General features: G+C 39.7%; 1 protein-coding gene across 1 annotated transcript in view; it reads right to left on the minus strand.

Annotated features, from left to right (window-relative positions):
• Positions 1-1,939: 1,939 nt before the first annotated feature.
• The window catches only part of LOC144752118 (nicotinamide N-methyltransferase-like), a 62,593-nt gene continuing 45,917 nt past the window's right edge, over positions 1,940-18,615 (minus strand). The window contains exon 3 of the mRNA XM_078640062.1: positions 1,940-2,541. Within this exon, the coding sequence (XP_078496188.1) occupies positions 2,115-2,541 (427 nt within the window). The 3' untranslated portion in view covers positions 1,940-2,114. The remainder of the gene's footprint in view (positions 2,542-18,615) is intronic.

Consider the following 18,615-nt stretch of genomic DNA (forward strand, 5'->3'; position numbering starts at 1 on the left):
TAAATGGCCAAGTAAATACCTCAGCCAGCAACCCAATTTCCCACACCCCCCAGTCAGGCTCTCAAAGGCAACCAATCCTGGATTTCCACAACAATTTGAAATTGGTGGCACACAAAATGGATGTTTGTCTTTTCACCTCACATACAGTTTCCTTCTGTCTGGATTCACTGAACACTCAGCAATGTAGATATTTAATCATCATCAAAGCCATTGGATTAAATCATAGATTTTTTTCTATTCCTTTAAAAATTTCTATACATTCAAAGATAAATCAGTGCTTTGATGTTTGAGCTTTGTGGATCAGCAAAGTGAGTAGCATATTAAAACCAGTCACAGACAAAAAAAATATAAAACACAAGTGATTGTATTGGTATAATCAGTCACTGAGTATGTTTCTCTTGGTGCTGATCGGTAGGGACTGCATTAGTCTGATGTTGCATAAGTTTGGATGCTTAGGGCCAAAGTTGGATTTCTGCTGTAGGACTGAGTTGGGCACATTCTCCAAATGATTATTTGACATCCAACTCAACTTGAAAACACTGGATGTCTCATTTTTGGCAGGGCAAACCTGAGGAGTTGTGAGAGCGAAATAAGGTGCACCATTCCCAGGTAAGCGAAGAGACATAGGGTGCAAATTGTGAACATTTCAAATTGTGAATCCCATGCAATTGGTACTTACAAAGTCCACACTAATTACCTAGGAGCAGGAAATGTCTGAGACCTATTGTTATTGAAGCCAATAGGTTTGCAAGACTGACAGAGTTCCCATTGAATCTTTCAAAGGATTTGGCATTAGGGCCCAGTGGCAGGCTGAAAGTCTAGCAGGTCTTTAATGTGAGTGATTATAGCAAAGTGGGACAGGTTTCATGTTTCATGTTGATTCTTTTTAGACTATGGCATACATCAATCAGTGAGGCAGATAATTGGACATATCCCTCATACATCAGTCTAGACTGACAGCACTTGAATGTTTTGTCTGATGCTAGGGTCACTATTGGATTATTTTCTGCCTTCAATTCTCAGAACAGATGCCTATCTGAATATATGTCCTTTTGTGTCTGAATCTGCACCTGTAAATAAACAAATCATACTTTTGGAAGTAGACCACATTAAATGTCATACTCTGTAGAAAACTGAAAAGCATTTCTCACTTGAGAGATAGAAGTGGCCACAACTAATTATCCCATCAAATAAAAAGCAAGTAACTAGGAGTAATTGTGCTGACCTGAATTTAATAGGAGCACAAGGCCTCTTACATTTAGATGGAGCGATAGGTTACTCCGGGATACCCCTCTCTCTAACCTGTATTTGGGTACTACCTAGGCTCAAGCAGAATTTCAGGTATCCTAGAGTCATCCAAGAAATCCAGGTAATTCCCCATTACTCTTTGACAGAGCATCAGTGATAATTATGTGGTTACTCCTGCTCTTATTATCAGGAGTAATTTGTGGGGGAAATCCTACCGAGAGTCCACATTTACTGAGCATGAGTGGCTGGGAGATCAATACCTGTGTTCTGTTGTATTTAGAGCTATTTCTTAGCACAAAAACCACTCTCACCATTTCAGATGTGGGGAGGCATTTTTGCTCTAAGAAAAAGAAGTAAAAGCAGAATTACACTTCTTCCGAAATGATATGTAATCTTGTAGAATAGTGGCCACCCCTACTACCACCTGTGCTATGATGGAGCAGAAACCTGCCTTAGCCTGCACCGTAAAGGAAGAATTATTGACAGAGGGCTCAAGTGCTAGGTGAACAATAAATTATATCAATGAGCATAGGAGTAGATCTTGAAAATGAACAATTTAAAAATTGCATTTTAGAAAGAAATACAACATATTCAATCTGGAAAAGAAACAGACAGAAGTTTACAATGTATTGAATTTAAAGTAAGCAAAGCAACAATTCATAAGACCTTCAGGTGGAGAATGAAACTAAACTGGTAGCAAGAAGGTAATTTATTCACAAATACAATTTAAAATGTTAAGCAGTGAGAAAATAGGGAGAGGTAAAGTACAGATGGTATCAGCAATAATTAGTTTTACAAGAATAGAAATGGAAAATGGCTAAATATCATATGTGTTTTTCAATTGAGATTGCTAGTAGACTGAGGAGCTATTTCTTTAGGGCCTTAACATAAAGAACACCTTTGTAATCTACCACATCATATAACCGATGCACTTTCCTAGGCAGCATCTCCGACTCCTGAATGTCATATCCACACTCATCAAGGGCTTCTCTCACAAAAGCTTCATCGATGCATAGATGCGGAAACTTGAAACTCCCAACCATGCAATATGTTTGTTCGAGGCATACTATAATTATGAGAAGCCCTCCTTTTTTTAACAGCGTTGACACATTTATAAGGGTGCTGCAGAACTCTTCCTTCTTGGTCACATGGCATTCCAAGCAATGCTTCAAAAAGAGGCAGTCAGCTGGGGGCACAGAAGTGGGAGAAAATGGATTGCATTCCATGACATCATATTTAAGAACTTCTTTTATTTTTCCTCGCAGCATATTTTGATTCTCAGCCCATGCATCCCTAAAAATTTAAATATGTGTACAGTTAATACCAACTTTTGTCCATTGGTTGATCTCACCACCACCTTAGTTTTATTCTATTTCCCTAAAACAATACGTTTCAATAAAATGTGATATCCCACTTGTCCAATTTATAAATATATAATGTAGATAAAAACGACATATATTTGCATTTAAATATACAGAAAGACAGAGAGAGATCATGTGCCATATTTCACATTACCCACTACGTATTTTGTATATCACATGTCAATTTTGAGATGTTCAATTTCACTTAGAATGTTTAGGTTAAGCTAGCATTCAAGAATGCATTGGAATGTGGCAAGAACAAGAGGATTTATCAATTTCAGTGGCAATCACATTTGTCAAATAATTATGGATTTACTGGTTTTGCCACACACATCACAGATTTTGCAAATTGTGTAAGTTCCACCCAAATATTGTTTTGCTAGCTTCAATGAATGAAAACAACACTGCCAGATGTTGTGACATATAATTTGCATTTTTGGTGCAAAAATAAATAAATATTAAATAAACAAATTGCAAAATATCCAGCTTCCTAACTTGGCTCATGATCCTAGTCACCTAGAAATTGATGAAGGTATAAAAAATGTTGTTGGGTATTCATGATATTTAAATCTATCTATCTTGGCGACTTGGATCATCGTATCAGTCGCAAGAGGAAACACTGGATATTGCGGTGCATTGAAGTAAAGAAGGGGTCTGGAGAATAATAGGACACTGGGACCCGTAGAGACATTACAGGAGGGAGTCTTCCGTCAAGAGTCAAACCATCAAGGGGCATGACAAGGATTGAGTTCAAGAAAGAATTATTTTTGTATAACATGAGGTTTTGAAATTGCGTATTGGATACAGTAAAGATAAAGAGGAAGGTTATCCTGACCGGAGGAGGGTCTCTCTGTTACTGGAATTAGATCATTTGAGTGAATTCTAGATGGTTTGGAAAGTAGCTAGTCAATACTAAAGATACAAGGAAGGCCATCCCTGGGCAGTGGATGCCAGTGAATCACGCATCCTATTGTAACGTGCAAGATTACGAGAAGTTGCTTTTTCAAAACTGAAGTTGGAAAGAAGGATTGGACAAGTCTCCTAATATTCTAAATAGAGGAGCCCTGATGATGTCCCTGAAGGGACGAAACGCGTAGGCTGTATTGTCAGCATAGAAGATAATAAAGTTGAATTAAAGAAGAAAACACAACAGCATTGGGATATAATTATTTTATACTTGTTTTGGATTACTTTCTAATAGCAAAGATGTGTGTTGCTTAACCCCATGGATGCTCAGCATATTCCCCTCCTGTGCTGAGAATTTGTAAATCCCATTATTCATGACGAGCTGGGCTCGTCATGAGCGTGCGAGAAGGCTACTTCATGACGAGCCCAGCTCGTCATGAGTGTGGAAGGGGTTAAACCCTTTGATACTAGAGATACTCCTTTGTTTATATTTATTGTTGTTTGATAGCAGTGTCAACGGTGGGCTGCTCAAAGTTGAGTATCAATAATTGATAAGAATAATTATTGAAAATCGTGCTGTGCACATGATTCTAGTACCCTCACCGTGCTCTTTGCTTTAGTATCTATCTATCTATCTATCTATCTATCTATCTATCTATCTATCTATCTATCTATCTATCTATCTATCTATCTATCTATGTATCTATCTATCTATATATATATATTTGAATGTATGGTGAGTCTCTTTATACAGCCTACAGAGAACACATGTTTCAGGCACACTGCGCTTCTTTAGGGTTGTTGCAACATAAAAAAATCCAAATCAATGAATATTTCATTAAATAAGAGCATCATATTCTATAAACACAAACTCTATACATACTATTACAATTATTATTACAGAACAGAATTGTGTACAATGCAATCTGCTGTTTCCAAAAGTGTAAAATTATTGCACTTCCCCATCACTGTCAATGGACATGTATCATAAAGAAGAAAAGTATCATATGCCAGTTTAATTTGCAAACCCTACCCAAGGGATGTCTATTGCAACTCAGTCAGTTGTTTAGTGTTTGTAGCTGTGACCCATGTGTACCTAGCTACCTAGTTACAACAACTGTCATACCTAAATTCTATTTAAAATTCAATCATCATTTACCTTATACTAGAGGCTTTCTTAATCAAGCACTATAACTAAACAAAATATGACTACTGGAGTTGAAATGTAATCATCTTTCCAAAGGTTTTCTCAAGAGTATTTGTGTTTATTGTGCCTATATGACAGGTACACATAAAACTGTATGCAATGTTTAAGGTTGCTTACAAACACCCTGTTGCCTTCAATTGTAAAGTGAACTGCATCAATGCTGTAGATTCCATGCATGTCAAAATAAAGTGTGTTTTTGTAGATGGAGCCCATGTTATAGTCTCTGGGGAAAGCAGAAACCGTGTTAATAACAAGTTTTGTGGTGTTGTCAATCTGTGGACAGAATAGATGACACCACTTCTATTTCTGTCTTTGGCTTATGTTGGAGTACACCAAGACAGTGTGAGGGGAAATAGTAATTTATTGTGCAAAGATGTCCTTCATTAGGGTTTACAGTTCTACCCCAGTCAATGTGTCTAGGTCATTGCCACCACAGTGCACAATCATGAGGTCAAGGGATACATATTAGTAGTACCTGAATATATATGTCTTCTGACATTATTGCAATTACATTATTGGGTGTTTTAAACTCTGTCTGCATTTCTAATTAGGTGTGTCAGGTTAAAGTCTGGGTGGGATGGTAGATCTATAATTGAGAATATGTGTTTCTATGAGTGCAAAAAGCACACTGAATCTTTGGAGTACATATTTAGTCTTTTAAGCATATACCAAGTTGCCCGATGGCCTACCTGCACGTTTTGTTATCAATGAGTTATACATTGTACAAAAATAGTTAATTTCTTGTGTTGGAGTTGTAAATGTGAAAGATGACATACACATAAAACTGCAGCAGGCCATGGCATGATGCAAGAGCTATGTATCTCCTTGTTACACTTCAAAGTGTCAATTGTATTATTAGATATTGCAATGAGTGTTTCAGCTCCTATCTAGGACTGTCATTGCATGTATATGTAGGTTTGTTTGTAAATGACTGCCTCTCTTTGTGACATATACATATCTCTAAATGTACACAGATATGTCCACCAGTGCACATCCCCGTTTGTTATTATTCTCCAATTCAGTAGTAATTCAGTCACTTAGTAGAACGATTTCTTTCAAATTCCTCAGATATTTCAAGTAGTACACAGTCCATCAATATTTCAAAATCTTGTTTATTGATTATTATTCTTGCCACATCGTCACAGCCTTTTTGTTGATATATCTCTAAATGTGTCTATAAACGGCTGCATGTATTGCTTCCTGGGTGCGTTACTGTGTTTTTTTCACATTGTGGGCAACTGCTTCTATTTATATGGCATAGCTACAGCATACCGCAGTTGTGAGGTATGTGTTGTAGAACAGCAGTGTATGCCTAGTCTACAAGGTTTAAATGAGAAGATAACCCTTTCATTACATGTGTATGTGAGTTGTTTCTAGAGGGCTGCATCTCTTTGAGGTTACTTCTATTAGCTCATTCAGATATTTGCGAAGAACTGACACTCACTCACGTACCATGCAGAGAAGTAGACGTTGCATCATGTTTCGGGCCTCTAATACATCCATTCACAAATCCACTCTTTCAGTTATACAGCTAGTCATATAACCACTCACTAACCACTCAGCACTATGCTTAAGACATGTCTCATAGACTACTTGCCTGGATGAGTAACTAGGTTCTGTCAGTACTTAGGTGCATATGTGAATAAATGTACAGTACACCTTTAGCTATGCCGTCAGAATTTTAAGTAAATGTGCCACTACATCAGTGTCTGTTTTAGTTAGTCTGTGTATCTCTAAATAAGTATGTCCATGGCTATAGTAATATTCAGGGTCTATATTAACTGTATTATAATATTAAAACTGTTTATGTTTATAGTTAAGAAATTAAAATATGTAATGTGATAGCACGGATTTAAAAGATAAATATATATGTATTAATTTCCCTTTTAGTGAAGGCACTGTGAGCTAGCTGGTCTCTAGGCCAACATATCCTGTGGGGGTGCCAAGAATCATCCTTGGCACCTTGCCCACAATGTATGTTATGCAATAAACATTCTGATCCTGTGTATTAGTAGGAACTACACATAAGTTTCAGCATGCAGGGACCCTCAATTTCAGCCGAGGTACCTCCTCTGCCCATCTTCTGAGATGCTTAATATTTATATAGGATCAATGCAATGTAGGTATTGTGTAGGGATTAGATCCATGCAAAGTAAGAAAGCATGCTTATTTGCAGGAATACTTACTAGCTTGTCTATGAAACAAAGTGTACCGAAACACTTTTCGTCATTTCCGAATGTTAGGTATAACTCACCTAAAAATTCAAACTTTAATTAGTAGACTTTACTATGACAAAGTTCCTGCTCTATGTTTAAGAGAAAGTAATACAATTGTTATGCATGGTACTGTGGTAGAAAAGGGTTTCGATGATGTACAGTTTTGTTTCTTTTGTCCTAAAGAAGTGTATAGGGAAAATGAAGATTTCAGTAGCAGGTCTACCGCAACAGCACAGTGGTATGAGTGTTGATAATTTTGTACGAGAGTTTAGAAAGGTTAATAATTTTTCTTCAGATGTTCCCCATCAGTGATTGCATTTGTTGTCGACACAAAAGTCAAATTTTAACTGTTCAATTGTTTTTAAAAACTTGAAATTTAACAATGATAAGTGGCGTGTCTTGTCGACACAGCAAGTTATATGAAAAAACTGCTACAAAAAGTTAGCGGAAAACAAAATGCCTGCTAGAGCAGTTCATAATAAAATAAAAGTCATATCTATTCCTGAAGTACTTCAAGATTTGGAATTGTATTAATGTATGTGTTGTAACTTGGCACTTGGTACCACCCCTCCCTCCTGTTTCCCCCTCCTGCTTTCTCCCCACTTGGTATGGCCCGTGCTGTCACTGGAAGGCAGCAGTAGAATGTTGATCAGTTACGATCCTGTCAAGCTGGGAGCACTTGTGTTGAATTTAACTTATTAAATGTTCTGGAACCTTACACCGTGTGGACCTCATTACTACATTTCTTGGCGCCGAGGGAAACGGAGCTGAGCCAGGGTCAGTTAGGTGCTCTCCCCTGGATTTGAATGAGCTTGGACGAGGAAAAAGAAAGTATGAAATTATAAACAGAGGATTTACCTTGGGCAGTCCGTGTGAAAAAGAAATGTTGAAAGGAGTAAGACCCAAGAATATGAGCTCTGGAAAAGGTGGAAGTTCGTGAGGTGAGCAGTTTCAGCGTTGTGAGGAGAGCTGAGTGGAGCGGTGAATGAACTTGGAATCGTCGACGCCGTGTTTGAACTTTATAAATTGAGCCTCGGTGACTGAGTTTAAAAGTGTGCGCGTCAAGAGTACCCATTGTTCTCTGTTTCCGCAAGTAATAGAGAGGCAAATCAGCGCACTTTGAGTGCAGCCAAAAGTTCCGTCACATTTGACAAACCTCTCCTCAAATCTGCAGAGCAAACCTGATACCAATTTGGAGAGGGCACTGCCACCGTGTGGACATTTCAAGCATTGAAGCGTGAGAAAATATACAGTAAGAACAGTTCAGCGCATGACAAATCAACCGAGCTACGAGGAAGTGAAGCACAATTTAGTGGCGGTTTCCCTCGGTTGTGAAAAGTCGGAAGGAAAGAAGTGTAACTCTCCTCAGTGCTATGCGTAGGAATTGAACCACACCGGAGCAGAAAAGTAGCATCAGAGAGTGTCGACTGAAAGGAATAAGACGACACTGAGCTTACCAGTATCTACCAAAGGCAAATTGGTGAGTCATTGTGGAGGGGAGGAGGAGAAGTGAGCGGGGCAGGGAGCGATCTATTCCCTGAAACTGCATTTTGATCTTTTGTGAGGCACCGCTGAGCGCGAGGGGAAGTCACCCCATGGAGAACTTTAAGGTTACAGAAGACATTTAAGCGGAAAAAGGGAACGAATTTAAATATCTGCCACCGCTGTTAGTAGTGGATAAATCTAGCATTGTGAGGAGAGTGAATATAAGGTCTAGGACTTACCGGGAGCAAACCGGAAGAGATTAAATGAAATCTGGTCGCTTTATACTGGAATCTGCGCAGTCTTCAGCCTTACGGGTTGCCCTTAAGGAGCTTGGGGCTAAGAGCGAAGTTGTAGAAGTTAATGGGACGCAGCGAACGACTTATGGAGGCATTGTTATTGTTCCTGTCACTGAGTGGGCGCCCTGTAAGCACCTTGCTCTGTCCCCTCCGTGGTTTGTGAGGACTGGTGCGGGGCGTGGGAAGCAGTGAACACTCGTGAGGGAGAAGACGTAGCAGGTCTTGCTCCAAGGAACCCCCGAGTCCTCAACAGGAAGTTCCCGCCCTGTAATTGTGGAAAAGAAAGAGGACTTCGCAGTCTTCGTCACTTTCTGTGTGAATATTTGAGATAGCCTCGTTCGATGCGAGGAGGAGATGTCAGCGGAGCTGAGAGCAAAGTCTATCCTTGATTACCGCTTTCGATATTGAGTTGAGCGCAGTGTTAAGCCTGTGAACGGCGTTGGAAGTGAGATTCCTCCTCAGATTTCCAGTGGGCAACAAAAGAAAACGTTAAGGTTTGGGGCGTGTGAGTGAGGTTCCCGGCATACTGAATGGGCTTACACTCTAGCAAATGTGATAACGCACTGCCATTTTGATGCCAATTTAACCAGCAGACCACGTGAAGCTACTCCGGTAAGGTGGGGTAAATCCGAATTTTGAATTTAAGGGCAAGCGGAGGAAGAGGATGTGGCAGTGATCACTAGATTTATATAAAAGTTGAAGAAAAAAAAAAAAAAAGAAATAAGAGTGAGCAATTTAAAATTATTGAGCAAAGTAAAAGAATCGCCGTGTCAGGAGGAGGAGATATCGGCATATGATGATAACAGCGTTACCTCGTTAGCACAGGATGAGGTACCTTAGCTAGTATTGAGAAATCCTCATGGTGAACTACAACGGGGCTCCGGAGCAAACACGCCATTGCGCTGGGTGAAATTTAGCTTATCTACTCTTTTCACCTACTGTGTGCTTCGCTAGTAGCATAGAACCGAGAGAAACTTACTGTGGTGTTCTGTTTATCTGGTCTTATAGCAAAATAACATGGAAATAAACAAAAGGTATAACGTATCTCCACCGGAGCCAATTTTTGAAAGGGATGGTATTACCACAAATACAAGGGAAGAATGGAAGGTATATTTTCGCAATTTGGAGGCCAAAATAGAGAATGAGGAAAAGCCATTACTTCCCAATGATAAGGTGGAAATATTGTTGAATAGATTAGGTGCAGGAGGGGAAGAAGCCTACGTCAACATTGAAAAGATGGACAAAGAGGAAGCTGGAAGAAATGTAGGTGAAGTAGTTATGGAAGATACAATGGATCACTATTTGCAAGTTATGTCTGGTGATGTACAAAGGTATGAAGTTTTCAGGGATAAAAAGGATGATAAAGTGGGAATGAACATGAGTAAAGTTAACCCTGTGGGTACTATCAACTCTGGAGGAAGTGATATTGATACTGTCGCTGATTCTGAGTCACATTATTCCACGGTGAGCACGAGTTTGTGGAAAGGTAAATTAGCTGGAGCTTTTGGATTTGAACTCATAGAGTCCAACATATCCCTTAAAACGTACATAGGTGATGACAATGACATAACAGGGAGCAAAGAGTTGGAATGGAGATACAAGAAAAGAAGTACAAGGAAAACGTTTTATATCACAGAGATTGAACCCTTTGATCTGAGAGGAGTGGAACAAAAGAAATCTAGATGTATGATATACCTAGAAAGCAATGAACACAGGAGTAATCGGGTGAGAATCAACAGCACACAATTAGCCAGGTTTGAGTGGTTAAAAGAAAGGAAACCACCATATAAGGGTGAGGTGGCATGAAAAGGAACTGCTTGTAGAGTGGAATGGAGAAAAAATGTGGTTATGGACAATCTCAAAGTAAAATGTGGGACATATAAAGGACTTGAAAGGAGAAAGAATATGAGCAAGGAATCTGTGAAGGTAAAAAGTGAAGAAGTTAGGAAAAAAGAAAATGAGCTGATTAGTAAAGGTAAATGTAAGGTAACTCCAACTAAAGGAGTAAAGGAGGAAAAGTGTAATCCTACACGACGCAATTATTGGAGAGAGTGGCATGAAGCTTCATGGAATGAACCCATTTCCAGAGGATCAGGTGCTGAGTATGTAAAGAGATCCGAGGTGGGAGGATGGCCTAGACCAGACAACGAAGATGAAAAGGTGTATGAGGTCTGTGGTGTTACCAGGCGCAGGCGCAGTGTGGTCTGGTCCAGGAAACTACCAAAGGGAAAGATCTTAAAGTTAGTATCACTCACCTGGATGGTGGTAACGATACGAGGGAGAGGAGAATGGAGCACATTAGAAATAGAGTTCCCAGGTGTCCGGGAAGTATAAGAGAAGACAGTGGAAGAGGGTAAAGAGGCACACGATCAGGTGATATGCTCACTCCTCGAACTAAGATGGGAATTGACCGGTGGCTGACTGCCATAGCGGAATAGCTGATGTTCTAGGAATCTTTTACCCTGTAGCATCCGCCTGGGCAGTCCGGATTTCCACGTTGGATTAAGGCCAGGACATTTGGTTGGCCATCGCAGAACTAATAACTCCTGTTGTCAGTAACACTTCCTGTGTAATGTTGAACTGAGGATTACCAGAAGTTTGACTTGGGGTTGGTCATCACGGAACCAATAACACTGGTTTACAGTTATACCACAGGTGACATTTTGTGGAGTATAACTAGAAGTCTGAAGTGTAGGCCTCCTGGTCTACGACAATGTGGTAGTGATGTCTTACCAGTGTCTACATAATTTCCGTGATCTCAGACACTAGTATTAAGAGCATTAGGTCTCACAGCCTCTTGTAAGAATTTTGGGGTTCAGGGGGGACGGGAGGTTGGGGCGTCCAGCCCATGTTTTACCCATCCCCACCTTACATTACCGGGAGTTTAAGGGGATTCCAAGTCACCTTACGGTTAGTATACACGGGGTGAAGAGTAGATACAGTTTCAGTCATCCACCCTCCCATCCTGGGATTTCCCCATCCCACCCACTCAGAGACTGTGTTATCTCGCTTAGAGGGGTCATTTGCCAGTTTTGATAGAGGCTTTGGGTTCACCCTTTTAGATTTTCCAGGTTCTTACAGGGGTTTAGATCTTCTGGGAAGGACCTTCAGCTTTTCATGTTAGCGCATTTGCAGTCATCTCTTCTCCCTATGCTACTGTATTTCTCTCTCTCATTGCTTCTCTCTCTTCTTTCTCCTATTCCTTCCTCCTCGCCTTTCCGCCTCCCCTTCTCAGCTGTCCCATTCATTTTCCCCCTTTGTCTCCCTAGGGAGGATGATGTGTTGTAACTTGGCACTTGGTACCACCCCTCCCTCCTGTTTCCCCCCTCCTGCTTTCTCCCCACTTGGTATGGCCCGTGCTGTCACTGGAAGGCAGCAGTAGAATGTTGATCAGTTACGATCCTGTCAAGCTGGGAGCACTTGTGTTGAATTTAACTTATTAAATGTTCTGGAACCTTACACCGTGTGGACCTTATTACAACAGTATGCTTATCCAATGTATACATCCATTCCAAGAGTTGTATATTTACCACTAGATTCAAACCATAATAATAAAACTGTAAGGGTACAACTAGATTTGCGGAAGCACATGTAATTCTAGTGAATGGTGCTCCTACCAGGAGCAAGAAGAAAGGGGAATAGTTAGCTAGCAGCCGCCTCAAACCTAATGCACCAAAAATGTATTTTCACTAATCTCCCTTCTTAAAAGTTCCACTGACATACTTGAATGGACCAAACTGATCACCGGCCCAAACTGCACCCCAAGCATAGTGTACTAAGCCAAATCGGACTGAACAAGAACCAGAACACACAAACTCACATCAACACACTGGCCACAATTTCAAGGTTTTACATGAGCTACCTGACCTACCTGATCAAACTAAAGCCATTTCTAGATACGTCAGACCTTAAAATGTCAATACAGGCTTTAGTTATCTCTTGGATCAAATACGGATGCTCAACCCTCTCTGGCCTACCCAAGATCCATATGGCAGCTCTAAAAGCTTATCTAAATGCAGCCGTAAGGTTCTAAACAGGATCAAAACTATTCGACTACATTTCACCGCACCTGAAGGCACTGAACAGGCTTCTCTAAGAAGCCAGAATCCAACACGAATTGGCTTTAACACACAAAAAAGTGTTACACCATAATTCACCCTCATATCTTGCTCAGAAATTGTGGTAAAATAGGCACTCCCGATGTTTCAGAGAGTTTGTGTTGAAACCAGCCCTCTTCAGGAAGAAGAAAACAAACAATAACGCTTTCTCTGGGGCTGCAGCTAGAATCTGGAATGCACTGCTGCCAAACACTAGAAGAATAACATATTTATCAAGATTCAAAAAGGAAACTAAGACTTTCCTAATGGGCAAATTTCTTCCAAAAACTCTCTCAGTGCATATGCACATCAGCGGCCTAGCAATATTATTTTGCTCTGTACTTGAAGTCTACGCATTTGAGCCTGTCTATGTCTCATAGATGTAACCTATGCAACTCTTGTATCATGGACAATGTGTACTATTTGCATTATTCATACTTCACGGTCTCTTTAATGGGCAGAGGCTGGTGTTGTGCAGTCTTCTTCTACTCCTGCTAATGTTTTATTACCTCCCTCAAGTGTACTCATGATTGCCTGTTCCTAATATTGTGTACAGCTTGTTATCTCTTGAAAGCGCACTGATATCCTAAGGGATCACGTTTGCACTCTATGTAACATTGAATAAATAAATACATATTAGATCTGGAATAAAATAATATTTATTATTTGAATATAGATGATCTTTAGAATATAACACATATGGGGGTGATAAATAATCATCAACAGGTCTGGTTGAAAAAGTGGATCGATCCCCATCTGATGAAACTTACGAACACTACAGTATACACCCTCTTCATTCTAAAGAAATCATTGGTGATGCTCACTTTCAAATAAAATAATCAAGAAGATCTCCCTTGAGTGTGTGGGAGAGTTCACCAGCTCAGTGTTTCACTCATCTGTTTCCTACTGGACTAGGTGGTAGATGTGATGACAACTCTATACAGACACCAGCTGCCGAGTACAGATCAACTAGATCATACCCAGTGGATCCGAGATTTCTACAGTGAATTCCCTATATATTTCTTCTTTTATTTGAGAGTGAATTATCAGGCTTTTCAGATTCAGTAAACCATATTCTGAAGACAGGAGTGAATCTCCAAAATATAACTGCAAGGGGATATGTTAAATAATTTTAAGGAAAAGTTGAAAACCTGGAATACAACTTTCATAATTTGATGGCACTAACTAATTTTGGTGTCATCATGGGGAGCTGAAATGCATATTGAGAAAACTAAGAGCATCAACTTAGTTTCGAACTCTCACTTCTGCTGAGTATGAATGGGATGATCTGCATCAATTCCTTCAAGAAGAAAACCCAAACATAAAGGACCTCAATTTAAAGACACCAGTATAACTTTGTTCAGTGGATCCTGCAAATATTTGCCGATATTTTTAGCAAAGGCTTTAAGCAACAATGTCTTTCATCTGCAACAAAACTAAACCTCGTCTCTGTGAAGTAACTAATTTATTTTGGTGCAAAGAGTAGTATGCTAGAGGTGCTTCACTAGTTCACATACTGCTTTCTGGGTAAAAGATGTTCTGAAGTTTGTAAAAAATAATGTTAAAGCAGTTTGTGAAATGTGCCATCACAAAAGATACCATTGACAAGGGTATCATGACAAATATGAATGCAAAGGAAAGTTTTAAACTCTATGACATTTTGGATAACCATGACCTACGATCACAGAAGTAAGAATGACCAGTTTTTTGCCTGCATTCAGATACACCCTGCTATGAAAATCATCAAAAAATGCATACAACCTGGGAGGAACAGAGGATTAAAAATATATCAATGACTACAATACTGTTATTCTGAAGACGTGGACTGCAAATATGGATTTACAATTCATTGCAGACAACTCCATCGCTGTTGCTCACCACGTGACTTCATATATCACAAAATAAGAGAAGACATGTGGGGGAAATGTCTGCACAAAAGAGTCTTACTAAAAAAATAATCAAATTTTCAGCTTAAAAATGCTTTCCCACAGAGAAATCGGTTTGTGTGAATGCGCGGACAGGTCAAGCATATCTAATTCATTCTCCAAGTCAAGAGGAGTTCTATGAGTAAGCCTAGGCTTTGAAAGTAGTCATAATAGAGAATTAAAGTCTTGTTTAGAAATACAATACCTGTCACAATTTGAACCCAAGAGTAGAGATATTCTGAAGACTAATATGCTGGATACATACTACCCAAGTAGGAGTCCTCATCTTGAAAACATGTGTCTATAAAAAGTTATTTAGCATTATACAGATATGCAGTCCTTGGATGTGAGGATTGTTTAGTAAGACACAAAAAAAGCTTATTACCTCAGAAAACATAATAGCCAAACTCCAGTAAAAATAGGGGGCATATGTACAAGTCCCTATCACCACAGTCCCTATTACCATGGGAACGTCACTTATTGTGATGTTCACATGGCGATAGGGACCTTGCCTTATGTACAATGCATCGTTAAGCCACTTAACGTGGCTTAACGCTGCCTTGTTCACAAGGCACCCTTTCACACTATGTTTAGCATGAAAGAGGTGTGCAGTGGGTGTTGTGGTGGGCATTCCAGTGCAAAACCCATTGTATTTGATGCTGCTCCCTATGTACAAAGGTAGCGTACATAGGCGGCAGCGCCAAAATTAAGACCAGGAAATTCCTGGTCTTAAATTGGCGAAACAAGGAGAAATGCATCATTTCTCCTCATTTTTGCTTTTTCCTTGTGTGCTGCCTTGTGCAGCACACTTGGAAAAAGCAAAATTCCATGGTTTGTTTATGCACAGGAAGGTGTCCCTTCCTGTACATAAACAAACCTTTTAAAAATATGCCATTTTGTAACTTTCATGTATGCTGCATGAAGCTGCACACATGAAAGTGACAGAATGGGAATTTAGGACTGTTTATGTGCAGAAACATTTTTTGAAAAATGGTTCTGAAAAGAATCTTACTCATTATTCAACTCTGTTGTTAATTTGAAAACATTTAGTAATTTTTTTGTACTTTTTCAAAAATAAAATGGCAGCAAGGGAAAATAAATATAAGTTCATACAGAATAGCAAAGTATTATCCATAAAGTATCACTGTGCACCTCATCAATGTCCAACATAATGACAACAGACTGCTTTCCATCAGCTAGGGTGACATTGCAATCCAAACAGTACATACTCACATGATGTAATTGAGGAGAGATATTGGGCTGGCACCTCCTTACGTCTGAGGGCTCTGTAGTTACTGTTGTAGGTGCTGCTGCTGTAAATGCCCTTGTCTGTTTTTTTCTCTCTTTCCTTTTGTGCCATATTCAATTGTCTTCTGTACTATGTTTTTAAGTGGAAGAGCATTTGCCTAGTACCACAAAAGTAGTCTTTGGCAAACAGAAGAGATTGCAAAAAAATCCTAAGCCACACTTTGCTTCTTGTGTTACGGCTCTTTCTCTCCTGCTTGACTGGGCAGATGTTATTTCTCCTCAGTTGACCCTGATGCAATTTAATATTTGTAGAAAACACAAAAAAGACTAACAAATTCTCCCTTCTTTTAAATATCCCCACCATAGCTCCAAAAGTGTTCCAATCCCCCAGAGAAACATTCAAGAAGGCACAAACAGGTGGGAACTTCCTTTCAACATTAATCAAAAGTGATTCCTCTAATCAGATCTCTTCATTTCCAAATCATGTGATCTTCATGCATACCAGCACATTCGCAAACACTGATGTCATCACTGTGAGGGAAGTAGTTTATTGATATATTGTAGAAACATGTAGTTGTGTAATAGCATGTGCATCTGAGAATCACATCTGAATTGATACTCAGTTACTTCTCCAGAAGGAGAATTTCTTTTTTTGCTGATGAAAGACATCATAGCTCCAAACTTGTGGTTAAAATACCTACAAATATTGGAGGGATCCAAGGAACAAAGTCTGCCAGCAGCCTACAATTAGCTATTCTTCCTGTTTGAATTTGCTTCTTCCAGGAATTCAAGAAGGTCATTCCACATATTCTCAGTACAACTGAGTGTAAGAAGCCAAGTAGATGCTCCTAGGTTTCTCACGTGCATTTAAGTTCTCCATGACAACAATACCAATACTCGTTGGTACCCTGTTTGCATGTCATCAAATTAAATACGGTATATTCCTAGTTTTCATCTATTTCATGAACTCTATCACTGAATTCCCTTGCAAAGAGATTATGTAGATGAAGTCATGCCTCCAATGTATAGTTAACAGCATATGAAAGTCCAAATAAGTCACTTTCAAACAGAAGATGAAATATGTTGGGAATACGCTGCCAAAAACTTGGATCTGAGTATAATTCTGTTGGCAGGTATTCAGGTGCTGGTATCTGTACTGGGTTGCCATCAAAGAGTTCAACTTCTCCAGTGGGAAATATTTGTGATAAACAGAGAGCGTCTTTTAACCCCTCCCCTGCTGATGACGTAACCGCTCCGTCATCAGCCGCGGCCGCGCTGTGCTGATGATGGAGCGGTTCTGTCATGGCCCGCCCGGCACGCCTGCGCGGCGCGGATTCCGCGCCTGCGCTGAGCGTTCTATTGAGCGGGGCGGGCCATGACGGAACCGCTCCGTCATAAGCACAGCGCAACCGATGCTGGTGATGGAGCGGTTCCATCACCAGCATGCGCCCGCCGCTCTTCCGCCCGCCCCCTTAGCACTGCGGCGGAATAGCCGCCGCAGTGAAGGGGTTAAACTACCTCCCATACACTCATGGGAGCTCCTTTTGCTTGCTTCATTTGAAATAATTCAGAGGCATCAGCGGCCCCTTCCACTTTTCAAACTGTCCACTTGATGGCAATTGTTCATCCTGTACCTATAGCGCCTCTTCAACAGAATCAATATTTTTATAATAAACATAATTTTGTACCAGATATGATGTTGCATTGTTAACTTTACTAATATCTACAAACTCTTTCCAATTGTTTATATGTGTTATAGTCGGTGGCAGTTTACCTGTATTAGGTTATTAGGCTCCATACCAACTGAAATGGGTGTACACATAGGATTAGAAAAGACTCAAAACATAAGTCTGCTAGTTCTTGAGGAATAGATACCAACTTTAGGTAGTTGTGCACTCTTCATTTCTCCTAAACAAAGGGCAGGGGCTTTGACAAAATAATAAAGCCTTCTAACAGATGTTTGCATTACAGAGTGGTGAACAGCTAACATTCTGAAGTAATGAAAGGTGCTTTTGCCACTTTATTTAATAGGCATGTTAGTGAATGTCCCTGCAAATTTGTTGTTACTCTTACTTTGCATGGATCCAATCATTACAAAATCCATATCTTCTGTTTCCCACTTTTGCGTGCAAAGATATGTAGTAAAGTACTCAATATGTCTGTTTAATGCCAAACACTGCACATATTACTGCTGTTCATATTTAGACCTGTGCATGCCTTCCCTGTACCTTTTCAGCTTTCATTTCCTTAAGATTTCTAGGGACTATCTCCTCTTTTTCAATAGGAATACCACCCTTCCCCTCAAAACATCGGCCAGTTGTTTAACCTGCATGCACTAATGAGGTCTCTTAGAAGTAGCTTACTTCGTTAAAGGCTCAGTGCTAGATTTATGCTTCAAATCACCTCTAAAAAGTTTACAAAAGTTATTTTATCTACAAGGTTTCTTAAATCGTTTCTCTTCATACTTAACACTGTTTTATCCAGTATTTTCATTTTGTTTAATATTAATATAACCATTTTCAGCGTTATGGCAAAGGCTTTATCTACTACAGCTTCCAGGTGTTGCGTTTGCTAATAAGCAACTGTTCTTCTCCTATAGAGCTTTAGACTTCTAAACAAATTTTGT

This window comes from Lissotriton helveticus, chromosome 4_2 (genome assembly GCF_964261635.1).
Source record: "Lissotriton helveticus chromosome 4_2, aLisHel1.1, whole genome shotgun sequence".
NCBI classification, from domain to species: domain Eukaryota; kingdom Metazoa; phylum Chordata; class Amphibia; order Caudata; family Salamandridae; genus Lissotriton; species Lissotriton helveticus.